We start from the raw sequence: 20,868 nt of genomic DNA, 5'->3' as shown, positions 1-20,868 counted from the left end.
AAAAATGTATCCCACAGCTTATGTGTGTTACAGAGGTTTTAATAATGTCTTTAGAATTCGATTTTTGGGCAAGCAGAATGCCCTCTTGTTCTATGATGTTATTAGAAGATGAAAATATGGCAAAGGTTCTTATCTATTACAGTTCAGAACCCTTACCTGAATTTATGATTAATAAACTCACAAAACTTGAATATTTCTTAACTTGTCTTGGTGTCATAAGAATCTGAGTTTTGAATTGTGGTAGAACAAGCATGGTATGGATAACGTTCAACATAATTTTGAATTATTCAAAGAGAACATGAATAAAAAGACACTTCCATGTAGAAAACAAGTAGAGATTCAGTGTGTTTGTGAGCAAGTATTCTTGCAGTGCCAACCTACAGTAATTTAAATTTCTATGAATGCACAAGAAGCTTCTCTATGTGTTGTGTTATGCGTTGAGTCTGTTGCATCAGGGTTACGTGGTGGCTGGTTCTGCCTTCAGCAGGAGCAGTTCTGTATGCAGTTTGCAGTTTTACCAGAGCTATTTGTAAGTATGTGGTTCAAGTCCTGCCCAACCTAACTGCTGCCTTTGAGACAATGGACCACAACATTTTAGTATCACGTTTACAGAACCAAGTGGGTATCTGTGGAACTGCACTGAACTGGTTTAGGTCATATCTGGCAAACAGAACCATGTGCGTCAACATAGCTGGTTCTGAATCCTCCACTACTCTTCAATTGTTTTTGGGCTCCACAGAGTTCTATTTTAGGTCCCCTGCTTTTCTCCCTTTACCAGCTTCCTTTGGGCTCAATCCTTAGGAAGCATGGCATCTTTGATATGATGACGATAGTCAGATTTATATGCCACTAAAAAAGAAAGATGCCCCCTTAATTACTGTTAAACACTGTTGCCTTCATGCTTGCTCAAGATGAGAGTCTGTGATGAAGTTAAACTCAAATCAGTCTGCTCCTCAGATAAATTGTATTAGCTTACTTTTTATGTATATGAATGTTTCTGTACGGTGCCCTGAGATGACTTCTGTTGTGACTTGATGCTATATAAATAAATTGAATTGAATTTTAGTGGTTGAGTTGCTGAAATGCATAATGTTTTCTGAGAAAGTAGAAAAATATATTAAATTACTGAGTTTGAAAAAACAGTGGCGCCCTAGAGTTGTACAACTAAATCATAAATATACAGAGTTGGTGAAGAAGGGCTTAGGTCTTGTGAGGTTAAACATTTTGTTTTGGAATGTCAAGCAGTCGACATTCAATTGATGACTCAACACTTACTGTCTACCACAATTTTGCGACCTGTGCCATCATCATTGATCTTTTGGATGTTGCCAAAGTGAATGTCACTGAAGAAGATGCGGTTGGCTCCCTTCCCTCCACCCCCGTGGTAATCAAAGCTGAGGGCAATGACGTTCTTCATGTGGTCCGGGTCTTCGAACGGTTTTATTGGTGCGTTGAGGTTTGTCTCATCAGACAAGTGGATGCTTTTCAGTATGGTTCGCTCTGAGTACAGCAGGTATCCGTCATAGTCGCGACAGCTGCGGTTGTCTTCTGCCAACATGCCGTGAGCACAGGCGCAGGTGCGCTCTCCATTGCCACGATAGAGACACAGCTGTTCACAGCCACCATTGTTGTCTTTACATATGTTTGTGCCTGCAGAGATCATGACATGTTCAGTAAGTAAGCATTTATTTAATGTCTGAATTGAAGAGTTAAAGTGGATATTGAAAGGTTTAATTAATTTAATGCTGGTCACTTTGTGTTCTCACCTTGCTGCCTGTCTCTGTTGAAGACCTTGATGTCTTTTAGTTGAACACCAATACCTGTCCTGAGCTGCACAGCATCTGTAGCATTGTCTTTGCTACCTCTCTTAATTGAGCCATTAGCATGAGTCCTAAAAAAACCCAGACAATAAAACTTTTAAACAACATCAGATGAAAATGTGATTTTTTTGGGAGGTTCATAGAGTTAAAAAAAAATACCTATCACTCCAATAAATGTATTCCTCAAATACAGACACTGCAAACATGTCCATATTGTTGCTGGCCAGCACTAGCTCCCTGTTCTGTCCAGTTTCCAGGTTGATGCGCTCAATCTTATCTGTTCGAGCATCACACCAATAGAGCTGACCCGCCTGCAGTGCAAAACAGAATAAGAATTGCCTTCAGATATCGCCATTGAAAAAAAAAGAATATGATAGAGTAGCCCAGGAAAGACTAGCTGTCTGCTAATTTAAGTAGACACTACATTAGGTAAGTTAATTATACCCTTTTTAATCAGATATTAAAAAACAGTCAAAGGCTCATCATTGCACTAAACTTTGGAAATGTTCTGTCCTAACAAAACAAATGTGTTTAGGGTGGTCTTAAGCACACCTTGTAGTCAACGGAGATTCCATTTGGCCAGCTGATGCTTGTGTTGACCATGACCCACCTCTGGGAGCCATCCAACCGAGAGCGTTCGATACGGGGATACTGACCCCACTCTGTCCAGAACAAATACCTGCAGACAGCACCACACAGGACATTTTAAGAGTAGTGAAAAAGAAGTTAGCAATATAAAGTTTTCAAAGTATTTTATGACAGCACTGTAACACAGGGCAGACTTAATCTTACCCTTTGACTGGGTGGACAGTTATAGCTCTGGGTTTGTCCAGACCCTGGGAAATGACCACATAGCGAAATGAACCATTGAGCCTGGCCACTTCAATTACATCAAAGCCCTGGTCAGTCCAGTAAATATTTCCTGTGAAAGAAAATATATATACAAGTCAGATATGCTTTAAATAATAAAAATAAAAATAATAAAAATAAATAAAAATCACATCATGTTGCTGCTGATCTGTTTCATGTTGAGGTGTTCACGCGTGCTCATCTGCTCACACAGACTCGTGCTCGTGCTGCTGTTCGATGTAGAGTTTTTATGCTATTAGTGCTTAGTGTATATTTAGTTGATGTTTTAGATCTTATTGCTGTTTTTCTTTTACATTTTATTGTTGGATGTAACTGTGGTGCGAATGACAATAAAGAATCTCTGACTCTGAAATAGGTATGTGGAAAATCTAATTTTTAAGAAATAAAAAATAAAATAAAACCAGATTTAAATTGTGTAATGACTACACCTGCAATCCAGTCCACAGTTATGCCCTCCACCCTGCCAATCCCATTGGTCACCACATCCTCTCTCCACGTTTGATCTCTCTTCGCCCTGCTGATTGTGCTCAGTCCCATGTCCACCCAGTAGATGGTGTCATTCTCTGTGGAGGAGACAGTGACAGCTTTAAATTGTCACTCCGGATAGGCCATCCGTTTACTGATAATTTTAGGTGACACTCACCAGCATAGAAGTCAATGCCAACGGCCAGAGAGGTGCCAGACACTGGCACCAAGGCATCAGATTTGTCTCCTGGGTCAAGTGGTATTCCTCTAATTCCCTCATGAACAGAGTAAAGCAGGAAGGATCCCATACCTGCTCAGAAAAAGTACAGTAAGATTTTGTTTTTTAGGACAAAACATTAAATGTACAATAGTAGCTATGAAAAAGCAGCTTACCCTCACAGGACTGCTTCCCTGTTTTGAGGCTGTATCCAGCTGTGCACATACAAGATCTGGTTGTTAAAGAGGTGGGCAGACACAGCTGTGAGCAGTCACCATTGTTGTTACTGCACAGATTAACACCCGCTAAAAGAAAAGATCAGGAAGTCAGTTAAAAAAGTTACAGTAATTTTATTTCTCTCTCTTGTACAAGGTTAATTAAATTTGAACATGCTTGATTGAAAAAGTTGTTTCTAACGGATATTTGTTACCTTTCTGAACATCCTCATCATAGATCCTCATATGCATTATCGGTGAAGTGTTGTTGCGCAAAACTTTCCAATTACTGCCATCTTTCTTGCTGCAGGTCCCCATTTGATCCGTTCCCAGGTCGGCCCACCAGAGTTTGTCTCCTGCAGTGATGGAAATTATTTCTAAGTTATCCTATAACTCATGGGCGAGTGTAAGGTCAACTCGAGAAAATTTAAACACCACCACGTGATTACGAACAATAATGCAACAAAATATGCATAGCATACACAAACTATTGTCTTTCTGAACCTACCCATAATAGCCAGTGCAGAAGCTTTGGTAAGTTTGCCTTTAACCGCTTCCAGGATCTCAAGTTTAGATCCATCAAGCTGACATCGATTAATGGTGCTGTTTCCTGAGCTGATCCAGTACAGCTGCGCCTTTTCATAGTCAATTGATAACCCTGAATAGAAAAACAAACCATGTTAAGATATATATAATGAACAAAAATATAAATACAACACTTGCTGCTCCCATTTTTCATGAGCTGAACTAAAAACCAAGACTTTTTCTATGTACAATAATAGTCGTTTTCTCTCAAATATCTTTCACAAATTTGTGTAAATCTGTGTTTGTGAGCACTTCTTTGCTGCGATAATCCATCCACCTCACAGGTGTGGTATATCAAGATGCTGATTAGACAACATGATTGTTACACAGGTGTGTCTTAGGCTGACCACAATAAAAGGCCACTCTAAAATGTGTAATTTCATCACACAGCATTCTGAATATTATCTTAGCTATTTATACTTACCCACTGGGCCTTTTTGATTAGTAAAAAGCAGGGTGAGGTTGGTACCGTCCATATTAGCCATGCTTATGTTGTCACCATCTGTCCAATACAGCTTCCTGAGGAATAAAATTTAATAGACGCAATAAATGTCTCAACAAAACAAAAACAATAAAAAAAAAAACAATAACAAAACATCATATACACACACACACACACACACACAATCTGTGTGACTAAAGTTAATAGTAACTTTATTAAGTTTTGATATGAGTGTAGTGAGTCACGTGAGGTACGTGTCACTTGTTGTATGGCAAATATATGAATTATATATGCATACAATATTCACGAGTTCTTCATTTTTCTGACTGTAAATGCCGTGCATTGAATTTAACAGAAATGTGAACGAGAGACGCTATTTATCTTTGACCCATCAAATGAATGGAATCATTTATTTTCAAAATCAAAGTTTAACATCAAACATTTACATTAATTTGGCAAAATATGAAAATAATAACAGACAGTTTCACAGAAAATGAACTTCAAATCACTCGGCGGTGATTTGAGGACTTTGCTTAAGATATTTCTAAAATATCTGTACTGATTTATGAGAGAGAGGTGGGTTTTAGAGTGAAAGGAGATTATCTTACAGAGAACTGTGTGAGGGAAGTTTAATCTGTTTAACCAGAAATTGCACGCTTCGTCAGATCCTCAGCCCGTCCACGGTACACTTGAGTCGAAGAGGAAATCTTTACCTGGTTTGACGATGGATCAGCTCAGTAAGAGTCCTTCAGACTGTTTCAGCGCCTCCGTTCAGAACAGCTAGAAATCCTCGGAGAGTCGTGCGTGGTTAGTTCAAAACAGAATTATAATCCCAAAACGTCCCTGGTTCTTCATAACTCCAAACTCTTCATAACCGGCTGCACTCTCAATCTGCTCATTCTGTTGGACTATCGGACCTGTTGTCAGCTCTCATTCCAACATCTCTCAGAACTCTCATTCTCTTGGAATTCTGGAAATCTTAATTCTTCTCATTCTCCCAGACTCTAACATGAACTGAGAAGTTGCCACATTTTATTTGGGTCGACTTCCTGTTCAATTTAGAGCTTTCTGATTCGTGGAAGGACCAGAAAGAGGAGTGGTTTCTGACGTAAGTTGTTTATCAACAGTCGAGGTCAGAGAATGAAACTTGTTTAACATACAGAAAAGATTATTGCAGAAGCAGCAGACTTTTTGGAGTCTCACACTTTGTAATCTTCTGAAAAAGTAAAACATGACATTTCTTCTTCAGTAAACATTTTAGTTGACCGAAGACCAACCTTTCACATACTTACGACAGTTTGCTCATTTCAGACAGGAAATCAAGAAATGCATATTCAGGTGATTTCTGCTTTGAATGAGGAATAAAAATCATTACTTACTGTTTATGTAAAATAAAATTAGTAGTTCTTTTCAACCTGTAAAGCATTGAGTGAACTAACACAATTTGATTATCAAAACATTTGTAAGACAGCAATGATTATAAAGAATTGTCTTTTCTGCTTGATTAATTCAAGAAAGAAAGTTCATCAGATGGTTCAGACTTATTCAGATCAATGAAAATAACAGTCTCTGTCCATCTGGTAGATTTGAGGTTATCTGGTTCACTACATGAGAATCATATAATAAAAAAAAGGATAAAAATGAAAATAGCATTCCTTGAAGGAATGCATACTGCCTACTGTGTTGCATGTCCAAGTTTTAGACAAATGTTTCATAATCTGCAATGGCTTGGAGTTTGTGTTGGGACTCAGGTACTACCATTTTAACTCAATATCTTTAAAATGAAGTTTTTTTTTTTGTTAGTCAGGTTGATTAGCTATAGTGACCATCTCAAACTGGGCTGACTCTAAAAGATAATCAGTATTAGCTGTTCATGTTACATGTAATGTAGCATGTACAGCTAAAGTCAATCATGTGATTGCTCTCCTTTCATTGAGGCATGAACTAATACTCAAATTGAATACAAGCTTGATTAACTGGAGAAAGAACTCACCCTAGCAAAGGGTGAGCCACTAAACAGTGGGGCTTGTCTAATCCCTGAAGGACGGCATTCTTAAAAGATCCATCAAGTCTGGCCACATTGATCTGCTTCTTATTGGTATCATAGCTGGTCCAGAAAAGGTTCCTTGACACCCAGTCTACTGCCAACCCGTGGGCATTAGGAAGGTCTGAAAAATGTCAGAACAATAAAAAGGGAATACAGCAAAGTTTAGTATAAAGAAAATTAAACCAAACCTGGGACAAGTATTTCTGAGATTGATTTTACCTGCCGACACAACAGTCTCTACTCCTGTGCCATTAATGAAAGCTCTTTTGATGGTCTGTGTTCGCACATCTGACCAGTAGATACGATGCTCTACAGCATCAAAATCCACCACCGTCACGTTGTCTATGTCTGGCACAGTGAAGGAGATGATGTAGTTGTAGTAGGGGTTGCCAATGTCAACACCACGAATCTCAATCTGACGAGCATAAAGTAGGAACTTTCGAGACTCTGGAAAGCATAAAAAATGCTGTTAAATTACTGTAGTTAATTTTAGCATCTTTTGCAGATCACAATAAAACAGCTTTTGAACTTTAGTTTTTTGTATTTATTTAAACGTTCACTTGCTCCTTCGTGTCATGAACCGTGTACTACTGTCACAGCTGCAGATTTTAAGTCAAAGAGAAAATGCACATCGGTGACAGACTGACAGTAATTAACTGTATCTAAACTTGCCTTTGCAGGTGCGCTTGTCAGGCTGCAGCTTCATGAGGTGCGGGCAGGCACAGGAATAGGTTTGGTTAAAGTTGATCAGACACAGGTGGGAGCAAGGGCCTTTACCATCCCTGGTGGCACATGGGTTTGGAACTAAAGGGAAGAAAATCATCTTAAGAATATCTCACAAAAGCACAAAAAAGGCAGATGAGATGTTTCACAATAGAAACAGAGCAAGCTTACACAACACGCTACAGATTAAGGTGAAGAAATCACTATTCACGGGTATGTCGGATGCAGTTTAAATCACAGTAATTAGAGTCAAACTCTAATATTTCTAGGTATTAAGGACTTGTCCACCAAAAAGCCCTTAAGGATAATGAAAGTAGAGAGCAACTTTGGTTGCCAGATCTGTCAACACAACTTGTCTCATCACTGTCACAGGGCGAGATTCAAGCTGTCAGTTAACAGTTCATTGAGATCTCTTTTATCTTGTCAATAATTAGACAACTCAGCACCTCTCAGCTACTGACACACACACACACACACACACACACACACACACACACACACACACACACATGAGTGAACCCAAAGCTTGTGCTCACAAAATAAAAAGGTGACAATTTGAAATTGCATAACACTGTAAAACTCTATTTTGCCTTCTTGTCAGTCATGCAACATCCCTTTGAGATCAACATGCAACATTTACATTGCAGAAGGAAAGTTGTTTCTTAAGCAGTCTGTGGTGAAAATGACAAAAAGTTAGATAACATTTCCATCAACAAAGCAACAGAGGTGTCCAAACTGCTCTTGTGTGAGGAAACAACACCTCTCACAGCTCTAAAAGGTCAGCTGTCTTTGGATAGGAAGTATATATAAAAAACGATTAATGGTAAACCCATCAGTATTTTTCATGAAAACAAAGACCAGCAAGGTAAATCTGAAATAAAACAGTTTTTTTTTCTTTCTCTGTTTCTCTATTACTGTTTGTATTTGGTGTCCAACATACCCAGCGGTTGCCTGGATGGATGGTAGACCTGCAAGTCGAAGGGCTGTGTGTTGGTGCGCTGGACTACAGTGACATTATGCCCTGTCCATTTGTTGGCCTTGGCCAGTGTGTTAGTCCTCCAGTCAGTCCAGTAGATCTCTCCTCCATACATAGTGACAGCAAATGGGTGTGATAAATACTCATGACCCCGCAAAACCTCAATCAGCCCAGAGCCATCGTACAATGCAGAGTAAATAGCATCCGACCTTAGGAAAAATCAAAACAGAGGTGTATACATTATATAAAGTTTGCAAAATCAGTGACATACCGTAAACGTATTTTATGATTGCGTTTAATTTCTATGCAGTACTGAAAAGACAACCTGCAAGTTGTGGGACTGAGTTGAATATCTGATTTTATTGTAAAGGTCTAACCAGCTGATTTTTATTTTTGGTTCATTCAAATTTGCCTCTAAAGATGTTAAATGCACTAAAACATCCATCCATCCATCCATCACCAATCTGAAAATGAATTAGCTATAAAATATTTATAATTTTTCTTTACATTTTCTCCAAAATAACACTTTTTTTTCTCATTATTTTAAACAAACTTTGAAACGGTATCAGATAATAAGACAAACACTTTGTCTTGAAGCCCTCAGTTTAAAATAAAATGCAGCAATATACATCATAATAAATAATTAATAATAGGGAGCGAGGGGATAAAAAGAAACCCAGAATTAGTTACTGTTATATAATTTTCCTGTAATTATACACAGTAAATTACAGCTTGATTACAGTAAACTATAAAATATTTATTTGGATTTTCTCTTTGATTGCTAAATTTTAAAAAAATTCAACACAGTTTGTGGTATCCCTAAAATAATTTAGTTGTTTAGCTATGGTGTGTTCACATACTAAGAAAATTTGACTTTGGCGTGTCATATTTGTCAGTTACAGATTATGCAAGCTGATAAGTCATCCAATTCCCAACTATCTCCCGAGTAACTGATGTACTACATGCAAAAATGTATATGGCCCAAAAAAAAATCATAATTAAATGTGTGGGTGGGTGCAATAAAGTGGAAACCTTGTGAGAATGCTACCTGGCATCAATCCAGACAATACGTCTTTCCATGTAATCCACAGTAAGTCCATTGGGCCAGCCTCCACTGCCCGTCTCCTTGTGGATGGTGCGTCTGCCTTCACCGCTCATAGATGCTGCCTCTATCCTGGGCAAACTAGCATCCCAGTCGGTCCAAAACAAAATTCTGCCAAGAGAAAGTTCCCAGTGTGAGGGCTTTACCAGATGTGCTCAGTGTTTAAACATGAGTAAAGTTTTACAGAAAGTAAAATATGTTGTATAAATATTTTTTTATGGCAAAAGTTTAGGAAATTCCATTAGTTTATGTGGCTTTAGAATCCCTTTATTTGTGCTTCTCACCCATCACGAGGGTCAAGAGCAATTGCCCGGGGATGCTCTACTTTCCCAGCCAACAGGGTGGTTCTCATTGTTCCGTCCAGCTTGGCCACCTCAATCTGGTCCAGATTACTCTCCACCCAGTAAATGTTTCCCGCGATCCAGTCCACAGCAAGGCCTTCTGGAGTAGCCAGGCCATACTGAATCACCACCTCAAAACTGGTCAGTGCTGATCAGACACACACACACACACACACACACAATAAATATATATATAGAACACCAAGAACTTAAAAATAACATGCAGTTTTGTTCATTTGGACATATATATTAAAAAAAACTATAGCACACTGTTTAGAATTTCTTTAACACTTATGGAACTCGTCAGTAAATACGATCCACTACTGACATAGCTCTGACTACCATTGAGCACCATTTTGCTGATTTCTTTCCTAAGAAAAGCAATGTGCATCAACTCTCTTTTCTTCATCGTTTTGTAGAAATGACTGGCTATCATGCAAACCCTTAAAAAAATTAAAATGGCGTAATTATCTCTGAGATGAGCCTTCAGATAGTAATTAAATAAGAAAAGGGTACAAACTCTTAAAACTTTTCTTTAAGGAACGCCGTGTGTCTTTATTACGCTGCTGGCACCTTTCAGTATATGCTTGGAGACACTGAAATGACCTCCATAAGGAGTGGCAAGAGCTGGACTACGAGCTGGTCATCATGTTCCTGCTCACAAAGTGTATTTATGGTGGACTAAAAGGGCTGGGTAATGACACAGCAGAGTTTTGTTCCTCCTACAACATCAGTGTTCTGGCAACAGTCACGCACAGCGAGCATTGAGACAAATGGGAAGAGACAAAGCCTTCCGTGCACCTCAAAAGCGCTAAGCTGGGAGCACAACCTTGACTGGCAATGAGACATGGGGTTTTGGAGCAAGAAAGGCAAACCATGACCTAGGAGGTTTATTCAGAATGCCACTGCTGACCTCAAACTCTTCAGAAACATTTAACAATTTAGAAATTACAGTAAATTTGCTCAGTGAAAGTTTCTTTCCAGGAAATGCTCAGCTAAACATAGGCTTTGCAAACATTTTTATTCACAACAGGATTGCACTGAAGAAAAAAAAAACATTTAAATTAAACTCCCAAGAGTCCATTCATTCTGCCACACTGCACAGTTCTAACATTCTGACAGCTGCCTCACCTCCATTTTCAGACAATTTCCCACGATAGATCTTGTCCTCCACAACATCAGTCCAGTACAGGGTGCTTTGGTTGAGGTGGAAGTCCAAAGCAATGGTGTTCCTTAAGCCTGGAACAAGCACACTGAACTCTCCCTTGTGGAGGTCAATTCTCCTGATCTCATGTCGATTGGAAAAGATGATGAAAGGTTTGAAGGCATCTGAAGAAACAGAAGTGTCAGTTTCTCAGTATTATAATTCCTATCTTGAAAATCCAGTTTCATAGAAAGAATACACGAGTGAAAAAGTTTCTGTTAGTCCTAACCAGTGCTTTTGCAGCTTTCCATATCAGCCTCCAGCTCCCAGCCCTCATAGCACGAGCACTTGACGCTGGATTTTTCCTGTTCACACTTCTGACTACACTTAAGATGTTTGGCACAAAAGCTTTGAATCTGGCAGGTCTTATTGTCATGTCCCAGCTCCATGCCCAGGGGACAAGAGCACATGAAGCCCTCCCCAGGAATAGTGCTGCAGTTGTGACTACAACCCCCATTGTCCACAGAACACAACTCTGCAAGAAACAGAGACACCACAGTTTAAATCTATCAATGAAAAAATAACTGCACGTCCCTTTTGTTGTTTTGATTTTAAATGAGAAAATGTGCTTTTTGTTTACCACAAAGTTTCTCATCAGAGCCATCCGGACAATCGTCTGTGCCATCACACAGCTTCTCAGCAGGCAGGCAGATGGAGTCGTTGGTGGCACACATGTGGTGAGATAACTTGCACACTAACGCTTCACAGTTTTCCTCATCTGAATGGTCCACACAGTCGCTGTCGCCATCACACACCCAGGCCTTGCTGATACAGCCAGCTGACAAAGCCAAAATATATTTAAAATCTCGGTTTATGGACTAAATTTTACTTTTTGGTCAGTGCATGTTTAGAGTTGAAAACTCCAACATAATTTTCCAGTTCTATTCAAAAGTAAAACTTCTTTGAAAACTAATAACTTTATACACAACTTCTGTACAGTGGCGCTTAGGTGACATACTGCATAAATTAAATAGTCATTCATAGGTACCTAAAATCATATGCTAGTCAAAAACACAAAGTTCATGCGGAACCTTAAGGGAAATAACAACTGACATTTTTATGGTAATACTATTTATTTATTAACAGGTTTAGGGTTTACTCAACATAAGCAACATGTATATGACACATGAATCCTTACCAGAGTTTTTGCAGGCAAACTTGACTGCAGAGTCACACATGTGGGTGACACCCTCACAATTGTTCTCGTCGCTGAGATCCATACAGTCGGTGTCACCATCACAGCGCCAACGCATGGGAACGCACAGGCCATCCACTCTACACTGAAACTCGTCCGTATGGCAGCCGCCTGGAGGACGAGTTACTGGGGAGGAAGAAAAACACCAAGAATTAGTGTTATATTTAGCAAACAACAGTCATAAACAACATGTTTAATAAAATGTCAAAGTAGTGAGAAGAAATCTACAAATGAAAAGTAATTAAAAGCATTGAACTATATTTAGTCAAATACAGAGGAGAAACGTAAAAAATTATTGTCAACCACTATGTTGCTGACAGACAATCTGATATCGAGCTAAATTAAATACATCTCACTGACAAATGTTTAAGGCAGATTAGAGGCACCACCAACTCCCCCTTCATAAAAAAGATTGACTGGTACAGTCAAAACAGGAAATGGGAATTGTGACCTTTAAACACATATATTCATTCATTAATTCAACCAATATTTAAACGCATAAATATATTGTACAAGAAATAAAGGTGATGGTATTGCTTTCATTTTATTTTCTTCTTTTTAATAGCTTCCAGGCAGCAGTCTAACGCACACACACACACACACAAACACACACACAAACACACACACACATACACAGAGTAGATCACAGATTGCACATCACACCAGCAGGTCATGCTGGGCACCATTTTTGCATGCTGGGACTTGACAGCAGTGAGCCACATTTCTGCATGGATCAAGTAGTACGTAAAGCATCAGAACAGACTCTGCATAAAAGCTTGTGTTTCGAAGCGCACCAACAGCCGAAGAAAGAGTGTAACTATGTTTTTTATGTCGCTTTCTCAGTCAGTTACACAGAAAATTGCACATAAGCTAAACAGCCACCAGCAATTCAAAAGCGTAAACACGGGAAGTCGTATCGTCACAGCAGTCACAACATCTGCACCATTTACAGGCGACCACGAAAGAGTTTGTTATTTAACTACAAACCATCATCACATCCTCAACAGAGAAACGGAGAGGATTTGCAGAAAATGTAAGTGGAAGAAAAGAAGCAGGCAGGAGCATGAACAGCACAGGAAACAGTAAAGATATCATTGTTGACATATGATAAAAAAAAGCAATGAGTAAATGGAGAAAAACAGTTCACCGTGGGACCAGAACTTTAACCAGGTACATAATATTTATCAACAAACACTTCTGGAGAGAAGACAGTGCCATGATAAAATCAAACAGTTTTGCCATCAAGTATTCCTCCTTACCCCGGTTGGTACAGTTAGCATGAGTCTCATCACTATAGTCTCCACAGTCATTGTCCCCATCACAGGTCCAGTATTCTGGGATGCAGCGGCCACTGTTACATTTAAACTGGACACTGGAACAGGAATGGCTGCAGCCTGCTTCATCGCTGTTATCCCCACAGTCGTTGTCTGAACGACACAAAATATTTGAATTGCTTTGTCAGTGCTTTTAGGACTGTTTTCAAGCTTTATGGAAGCTGAAAGGAAAGAATACTCACCGTTGTCACAGCGCCAATTGATATTGATGCAGCGGCCATTAGCGCAGGTGAACTGGGTTAGAGGGAAGCAGGTAGGATAGGCTGGGAGAAGGAGACAAGAGAAGAGGCATTACTGGTATATGGATTATGTTTAAGGATTAAAACAAATAAACAATATCAAAGTGCAGTATGCACCCACCACAGGTGGCTCGTTCATCTGATCGATCTCCACAGTCGTCATCCAGGTCACATGTCCAGGAGATGGGGATGCAACGCCCACTATCACAGGAGAACTGGTTCGGAGGGCATGTACGAGCTGGCAGGGAAAAATATGACTAAGTAGTTAAGTACTTTAATGCTTTTTTTAAATTAACATTTTTTCAAAATGTCAATTTCAAGTCCGCAAAGGTAGTACAAACAAAACAGATCAAAATATACATTCAAAAAATGTTTAAATGTAATATTGACTTAAACCTAATTATTTTAATTAAGACAAAAAATAGCTCTGATAAAAGTATCAAATGCAAAAATAATGTGTTTTAGGTCATAGATTTATTTTCTTTTAAACACCAATCAACTGTATCTCTCAGCATATTTTAACTGAATCATATTCACAAATTCTTCTGTGTCAGATTTCTTAAACCTTTGACAGTATTCAATGACTTCTTGCTGAATATTAGTTACACTTAACCCCAAATCTTTTTTATTATCATAATTCTGCATTCGAAAATTCTGATCCTCCAAACATGAAACTTTTGCAATGCCTAAAAAGAAAAATATTTAATCGTTCACCAAATCTGGAAATTTCCTATCATAATTAATAGATGCTGTATATCCAGACGTTCACTGCAACCTTCCACATAGCCTATCCAGATGAAACAAGCATCATAAAGTCTTACACAGCAAAACAAATCTGCTGCTTAGATAATAAATTCAGTCCATCATGCCCAACATTAACCTGAACACAACAGCTAAATTAATGGTTTAGCTTTTCCATACCAGAGCAGGTTGTGTTTGATTCATCTTCATCGTTACCGCAGTCATTGTCTCCGTCACACAACCATCGCAGAGGGATGCAGCGGTTGTTCTGGCATTTGAATCTGTCAGCTGGACAGGTGTGCTGGTCTAAAAGAAGAAGAACCAAAATATACAGTACATCTAACCAAAAAAAACAAACAAAAAGGTTTTCTTTTATCAACCTGTTTTTGTCTGATGCCTAACCATTGAAATACAAATTTAGTAAAAAGTGAAAAAAAAAGCCTAATCAATGTGAGTTTTTGCTTCAGAGAATCAGCTAATGAGAACAAAGTTGGCAACTTTATGCATGGAAAGAGACACATCTTGGAAACTCTTCTGCGTGCTCTGTCACTTTGTGTTAGCTAAGACCTTTAAGCATAATTTTGTTTTTCTCTTGTGTTGGTGGTATCCATGACGATGACGTCTGCACACTCACGGCAGAGATCAGGGGCCTCATCGCTGTTGTCCAGACAATCATTGTCCCCGTCACATTTCCAGCGCTCTTGGATGCAGCGGTTGTTCTTGCAGGCAAACTCCCCAGGCTGGCACTGCGGCGGGGGAACGTAGGAGGGGTTGGCTGGAGATGAGATCAGGGTGGGAGCGGAAACAAATAAGTCACTGGGATGCAAACTGAACATTAAAAACAAAGCTTTTTTTTAATCTCTCATAAATCAAACATATTTTTGGAACTTGTATAAAACTGCTCCCGTTAATTATATTCGTCCTAAATTCCTCCTTTAGGTTAAAAACTACTGATCTTGCTTAGTGTGCATTAAGCAATTAAAATCTAAATAATAATATTAACGTAGATGTGTTTGTCATTGTGTAAAAGAAAATTATAGTTGAACTGCTAGAGAGTTAGACTAATATGATCTAGTTTTCTTTGTTGCCCTCAGATGACGTTTCAGTAAGCTGGTGTTTTACTTACAGAAAGTATCTGAGGGGGAAAAAAGATTCATTAGAAGTTGTAAATCTAAGCCAGGAATTTTAAAGTCCTGCTGAATAAATTACTTTCTTTCTTTTTTTTTTTTACAGCCGTCCACAATGACCGCATGTGAAATTTAACTTGTGTGGAAGCAGATACGTACCTTTGCAGGTGACATTATCAACATCAAGGATCTGATCATCAGAACAGCTGCAGGACCTGCCGTTAGGAATTGCGAGGCACAAACTGCTACAGCCACCGTTGTTTCGTCGACACACATTAGTGCCTAAGCAGAAGAAATCCCCAAAGAAGTGTGTGTATGGGGAGGGTCATTTTGTCTTTCTTATTAGCATCTAAACAGAAAAATCAAAGAAACGATGACTTACCGTCCTGTTGGTCTGCATCATACACTCTGATCTCAAATATTGGAGGCCTTTCATTGCGGAGCAAAGTGACTGTCTTGGTGACCTGGTCTAGCTTGTAAATGCTACCGCCACGGTACTCGTTCCAAAACAGAAATTGTTTGTAATGACACAAGCCGAATGCATGGTTGAGCTCCTGGCCCTCATAAACAACCTGTTAAATCAGGAAACAAGAAAAGGGGTCACAAATCTCCAAATTAAATTAACAATAAGATGTGTCTGGTTTGATAGGCTTGATCGAAAGATAACAACGAATCAACACAAAACATGTTTAACGAAAGTAAACATTCCTAAAATTAATATATTGTATAATATAAGCCAAACTGAAGGGGACAAAAAGAATACACAACAAAAAAACAAAATAAATACTGCTGCATTTGTTTACTGTTTATGTTTGTTTGTGTAACCCTGTGGTTTTCGTTCATGTCGGTTGTAGTTATTAGAGAACTCATAAATAAGTACATGGAGTTTAATATATGTTCAGTTTGTGTTTATACTTTGTAGAATATGCAAACCTATTATGTTTGGAGTTTAATATATGTTAAGTTATTGTTTATTAAAAAAACAATGTAACTGTAATATGTGGTTGCTTGGGATTTTATTTTGGTGGTCGGGGAGGAGGGCCTTCCGGTACGAGACGGGATGTGAGAAGAGCGACGGAGAGAATGGAGGACATCGCTGTTGCCGTGGACTATCGCCGTGGGGGGACACCCCACTGAACTGTTGTTCTTGCCAGTGAGGGGGTAGACAAGGACTCCCATCGACCTGTGGAGGTTGAAGCTGCGTGGGTGACTAACCCTGTGGAGAATAATTCCGTTAGGCTGCTAGCTCGGTGGCTACTGTTAGCGGGCCTCGGCAAGCGGTTGGCGGCTAGCCAGCCGAGAGACGCGAGGACCGCGGCGTGGATTCTTCAACCCTGGGGAGGACATTGGACGGAAGCAGACGGACTACGGCACGTACGACATCCTAGAGAAGGACGTGTTCAGGTGATTGGGGACATGGTTGTTGGGGACGTTAGCGGGAAGAGCGGGAAGAGCGGGAAGAGCGGGAAGAGCGGGAAGAGCGTGCGTGCACCAACATCAGGCCTGCAACGACCGAAACTAATTATTAGCTGCCGGCTTTAAGTTTCCTTTTTGTTTAACGAGGTTAAGCGTGCCATTTCTATTTCATTATAGACTGAAGAAACTGTTCTATTGTTCTAATTGTTCATTAAACTGTCTGTTTGAAACGTATGTTTATTCTACTGTGTTATACTTCGTGATATAATGGATATACATTTAGGAGTTTCAGGTAGAGATACCAACAGATCTGAAGAACTCAGGTTAGCCACCCCATTAATGCCAAGGACACTAGGGGGCGCTACATTTTTTTATGTTTTAAATTTCTTTTTTTTTGATTATTGTAGCTTTTCTTTTTGAAATTTCTTACATGGCTTTTTTTTAAAGTTTACTGTTTTTCACATTTTGTTGTGTTTTGTAAAATATGTTATTAAAATGTGTTAAAAACAGTTTTGTCCAATTCTTCTGTCATTTGTCTACTTTTTCATCTACTGTATCTTTTGTCTGTATTTTTTTTTTTAATTCACAATAAACAGATTGTATATGCAGCACATTCTCAGAAAACCCCCAACCTTTCGCTCTGTGGTGTTAAGGTAAATCAACTCAATGCGGTCGTAGTAAGCATCCACCCAGTACAGAATGCCCTGAGGAATGTCCAGGCTCAAGCCGTTGGGCCACAACACTGTTTTGCTGGTCAGAAAGACTTGGTGATGTGAACCATCCATCCAAGCTTTCTTAATCTTCCCTCTGTTGCTCTCTGTGGGATCTTCCTCCCAGTCAGTCCAGTACATCCATCTAAGAGATGGGAAAAAAAGGAAAGTATGAGAGATAGAACATTCCTGAGCAGCAGTTTGAATCTGTGATAATCTTTGATGGAACATCCCACGACTAAACAATAAAAAGGAGTGTCCAAAAATCATACAAAAACAGACTGCCTCCCACACAAACACACAGATAAAGATTCAACAAAAATCTTTAGCCTCTCACACAGCTACAGGACATCTGCTACAACCACTAAAACATTGAACCACAAACATTCATGAGAAGCTTCTTACCCGTGTTGTGGGTCCACAACAATGGCACGAGGGTGGCTCATCTTCCCCTCAATGAGAGTCTTGCGACTCTGTGAAGCCTTCTCCAGCCTGGCAACACTGATAGTCTTCTTTGGTCCATCATCTGTCCAGTAGAGATTACCTCCTATCCAGTCGACTGCAATCCCTTCTACTGTGTGAATACCTGAGATAAAAAAGAAGTCAAATGGAAATTTGAACCAATCTGAGTCAGTTCAGAATGGATATCAAAAGGAAAGTGATATGGAGTTTTTTATTCTGTGGGAGCCTGAATTTATAGACTTGGAAGTAGAAATAGCTTCCTGAAACGTCTGCAAAAGTTGTAAAACACTACTTACCTTCCTTTAGAATGATGTCTCTCTCTGTGCCGTCTATCTTCTGTCGACCAATGATGTTACTGGTGGCATCAGCAAAGTAGATGAATTCACTGGCGGCGTGGAAATCCAGAGCTCGAGGGTTCATCAGGTTCTCAATGGGAATCATGTACTCATCAGGCACCTTACCACTCATGTCCATGCCCCTGATGATTCCAGGACGACCCTTACCGTACACCAAGAACAACTCATGATCCGGTTCTGCAGAAATGGAACATTTAAAATATAACAATAATGAATGCATGAATACATTTACTCCAGTTATTGCTGTCAGATTTACTTTTCAGCGTCTTTACATCGGCCCAGAAACTTACTCTTGCAGGACTTCCCATCACTGCCGAGACTGAATCCAGAACGACAACGGCAGGTACGAGCCTTGTGGCTGTTGCTTAGCAGACAAATGTCAGAGCAACCTCCAGCCTTTCCAACCTGATCCTGGGCGCATGCATGACTGCGCACTAAAGCAGACACGTATCAATGAATTATGACTTGTAGTCGATTTTAAAAACTGACAGGAATCTGAGAAAGTGCTGACATGCTGCCCCACCTTGAGGTTGGCATCTCTGGTGATACACGTGCAGCGCGGCTCCCCGATCTAAACGAGTGACCACCTGGAAATCAGAGCTGTTGAAGCGATTCACTCGGATCACACTTGTCTTTGGGTTGAGATTGCCTTCATCAGAGTTTGTGGCATAGAGATAGTTCTCAAATACAGTCAGTCCATGCAGGTGCTCAATCTGGAACACATTAAAAAGACAGCAACGCGGAAAAATGAGGAGAACACTGAACATCAGCAATACAGCTCACAGTTCAGCATGACTAATGGCTTGTGCGATAACCTTTGCATACTCGTTTTTATCTTGAAGACTACAAAGCTGATCCTGCATGATTTAACTTTCCAAACAAATAAATTTTGTCAGTACAAAATACATTGTGATTCAAAAATCATGAACAGATCTATTAAAGTCAGGCATGCACACAGACAGTAAGATAAGAGAATGTTTAAGTAAACTTGGCGCAACGTAGCATAACGACCACATGCCACATCTGCCGCTAGACAAATCAGGAGATTTTACTTTTGCAGGTCCCCCCCTCTGTCAGGATGATGCATGCCTGGGGATCACATTACTTTCCTCTGTCTCTCACACACAAATACCACCATCATCCTACCAAAGGTTTGACTTCATAAGAATCATTACTCTAGTAAAACTGAGGCTAAGCATCACCTGAGCCAGTAATTTGTTTAGAGAGGCACCAGCCATGAAAATTACACATGTTTTAAGCAATATCAATCAAGACAATAAAAAGATCTAATCTTTGAAAATAAATATTCTGTTTGAGACACAAGAGACAAGCGTGACATTAAATCAGTGATGCACATTTGGAAAACAGATGTTTTCTTGTACTGATGGGAACGTCAGTAAAACAGAACTAGTTTAGCTTAACGTTCATTATAATTTTTCTGAGCATAGCGTTGTAAATGGTCGGATATGTTTTCTGTGTAACATCCTTAAAGCCTTACCAGCAGTCCCTGGATGATGGTGTGTCGGTTTTTGCCCTCATAGTCAACCACTTCTATGTAATCCAGGTAGGCATCAGCCCAGTACACAAGCCGGTTCACCAGATCCAGAGTGATACCGTGAGGGAAGACAATCTTACTGTCCACCAACTTTGTGCGGTTCTGTCCATCCATGTCACAGCGCTCCACCCTTGGCGTAGACCCGTAGTCAGTAAAAAACAATTTGCTGTAGAAGATGAGTGAGAGGGAGAGAATGAAGAAATAAAAGGTGACAGAAAGGGAAATTTATTTAGAGATACAGAAATGATTTGATATGGAATGTAAAGCCTCAAACATCAATTCATCCTGATTTTACACAAGCACTATTTACAAGTAGTAAAAAATATTTTAAATTTACACTTAGAAAAGGAACTGCATCACAAGTCATCTTTGTCAAAACCAGGAACTTGAATCAGCCAATATTCAAGCTGCTTGTGCAGCATGCAACATCTGTCTAGGCGTCTGTCTGAAGGAAGTGCTTTGGTTTTTGCCTGTATGCCTCATCAGCATCTTGGCTGACCATAAGACAGCATTTTCCTCTCCAGCAATGCTTAAACAGCAATTGGGAGCATGAAGGGGTTAAGAGGGCCGAAGTGAAATACAAACCCCATTGCTGGATCCAAGGCGATGCCCTTAGGGTTGTACAACTCCTGGTCAAGCAGGGTCACACAAGTCTGGCCATTCTTGTTGCAGACAAACACCCGATCATCCACGTCATCCACAAAGTAAAAGTTTCCAGTCAGCCAG

General features: G+C 39.6%; 1 protein-coding gene across 1 annotated transcript in view; it reads right to left on the bottom strand.

Annotated features, from left to right (window-relative positions):
* The window catches only part of LOC119417620 (low-density lipoprotein receptor-related protein 1), a gene marked incomplete in the record, with an annotated part of 99,635 nt that overhangs the window by 25,712 nt on the left and 53,055 nt on the right, over nucleotides 1–20,868 (bottom strand). The window contains 35 exon segments of the mRNA XM_037684867.1: nucleotides 1,276–1,650; nucleotides 1,767–1,891; nucleotides 1,980–2,131; nucleotides 2,373–2,499; nucleotides 2,613–2,742; nucleotides 3,119–3,253; nucleotides 3,334–3,465; nucleotides 3,549–3,677; nucleotides 3,803–3,943; nucleotides 4,096–4,245; nucleotides 4,597–4,691; nucleotides 6,608–6,782; nucleotides 6,881–7,108; nucleotides 7,334–7,465; nucleotides 8,325–8,569; nucleotides 9,409–9,573; nucleotides 9,747–9,951; nucleotides 10,935–11,132; nucleotides 11,237–11,482; nucleotides 11,588–11,785; nucleotides 12,146–12,328; nucleotides 13,462–13,629; nucleotides 13,719–13,799; nucleotides 13,897–14,013; nucleotides 14,697–14,822; nucleotides 15,151–15,291; nucleotides 15,803–15,925; nucleotides 16,026–16,215; nucleotides 17,692–17,914; nucleotides 18,175–18,355; nucleotides 18,528–18,764; nucleotides 18,878–19,021; nucleotides 19,111–19,300; nucleotides 20,086–20,308; nucleotides 20,728–20,868. Of these exon segments, the coding sequence (XP_037540795.1) occupies nucleotides 1,276–1,650; nucleotides 1,767–1,891; nucleotides 1,980–2,131; nucleotides 2,373–2,499; nucleotides 2,613–2,742; nucleotides 3,119–3,253; nucleotides 3,334–3,465; nucleotides 3,549–3,677; nucleotides 3,803–3,943; nucleotides 4,096–4,245; nucleotides 4,597–4,691; nucleotides 6,608–6,782; nucleotides 6,881–7,108; nucleotides 7,334–7,465; nucleotides 8,325–8,569; nucleotides 9,409–9,573; nucleotides 9,747–9,951; nucleotides 10,935–11,132; nucleotides 11,237–11,482; nucleotides 11,588–11,785; nucleotides 12,146–12,328; nucleotides 13,462–13,629; nucleotides 13,719–13,799; nucleotides 13,897–14,013; nucleotides 14,697–14,822; nucleotides 15,151–15,291; nucleotides 15,803–15,925; nucleotides 16,026–16,215; nucleotides 17,692–17,914; nucleotides 18,175–18,355; nucleotides 18,528–18,764; nucleotides 18,878–19,021; nucleotides 19,111–19,300; nucleotides 20,086–20,308; nucleotides 20,728–20,868 (5,951 nt within the window).

The sequence above is a fragment of the Nematolebias whitei genome, chromosome 11 (genome assembly GCF_014905685.2).
Source record: "Nematolebias whitei isolate Nwh7 chromosome 11, NemWhi1, whole genome shotgun sequence".
Taxonomy (NCBI): domain Eukaryota; kingdom Metazoa; phylum Chordata; class Actinopteri; order Cyprinodontiformes; family Rivulidae; genus Nematolebias; species Nematolebias whitei.
This window is presented reverse-complemented; position numbering and strand designations above follow the sequence as displayed.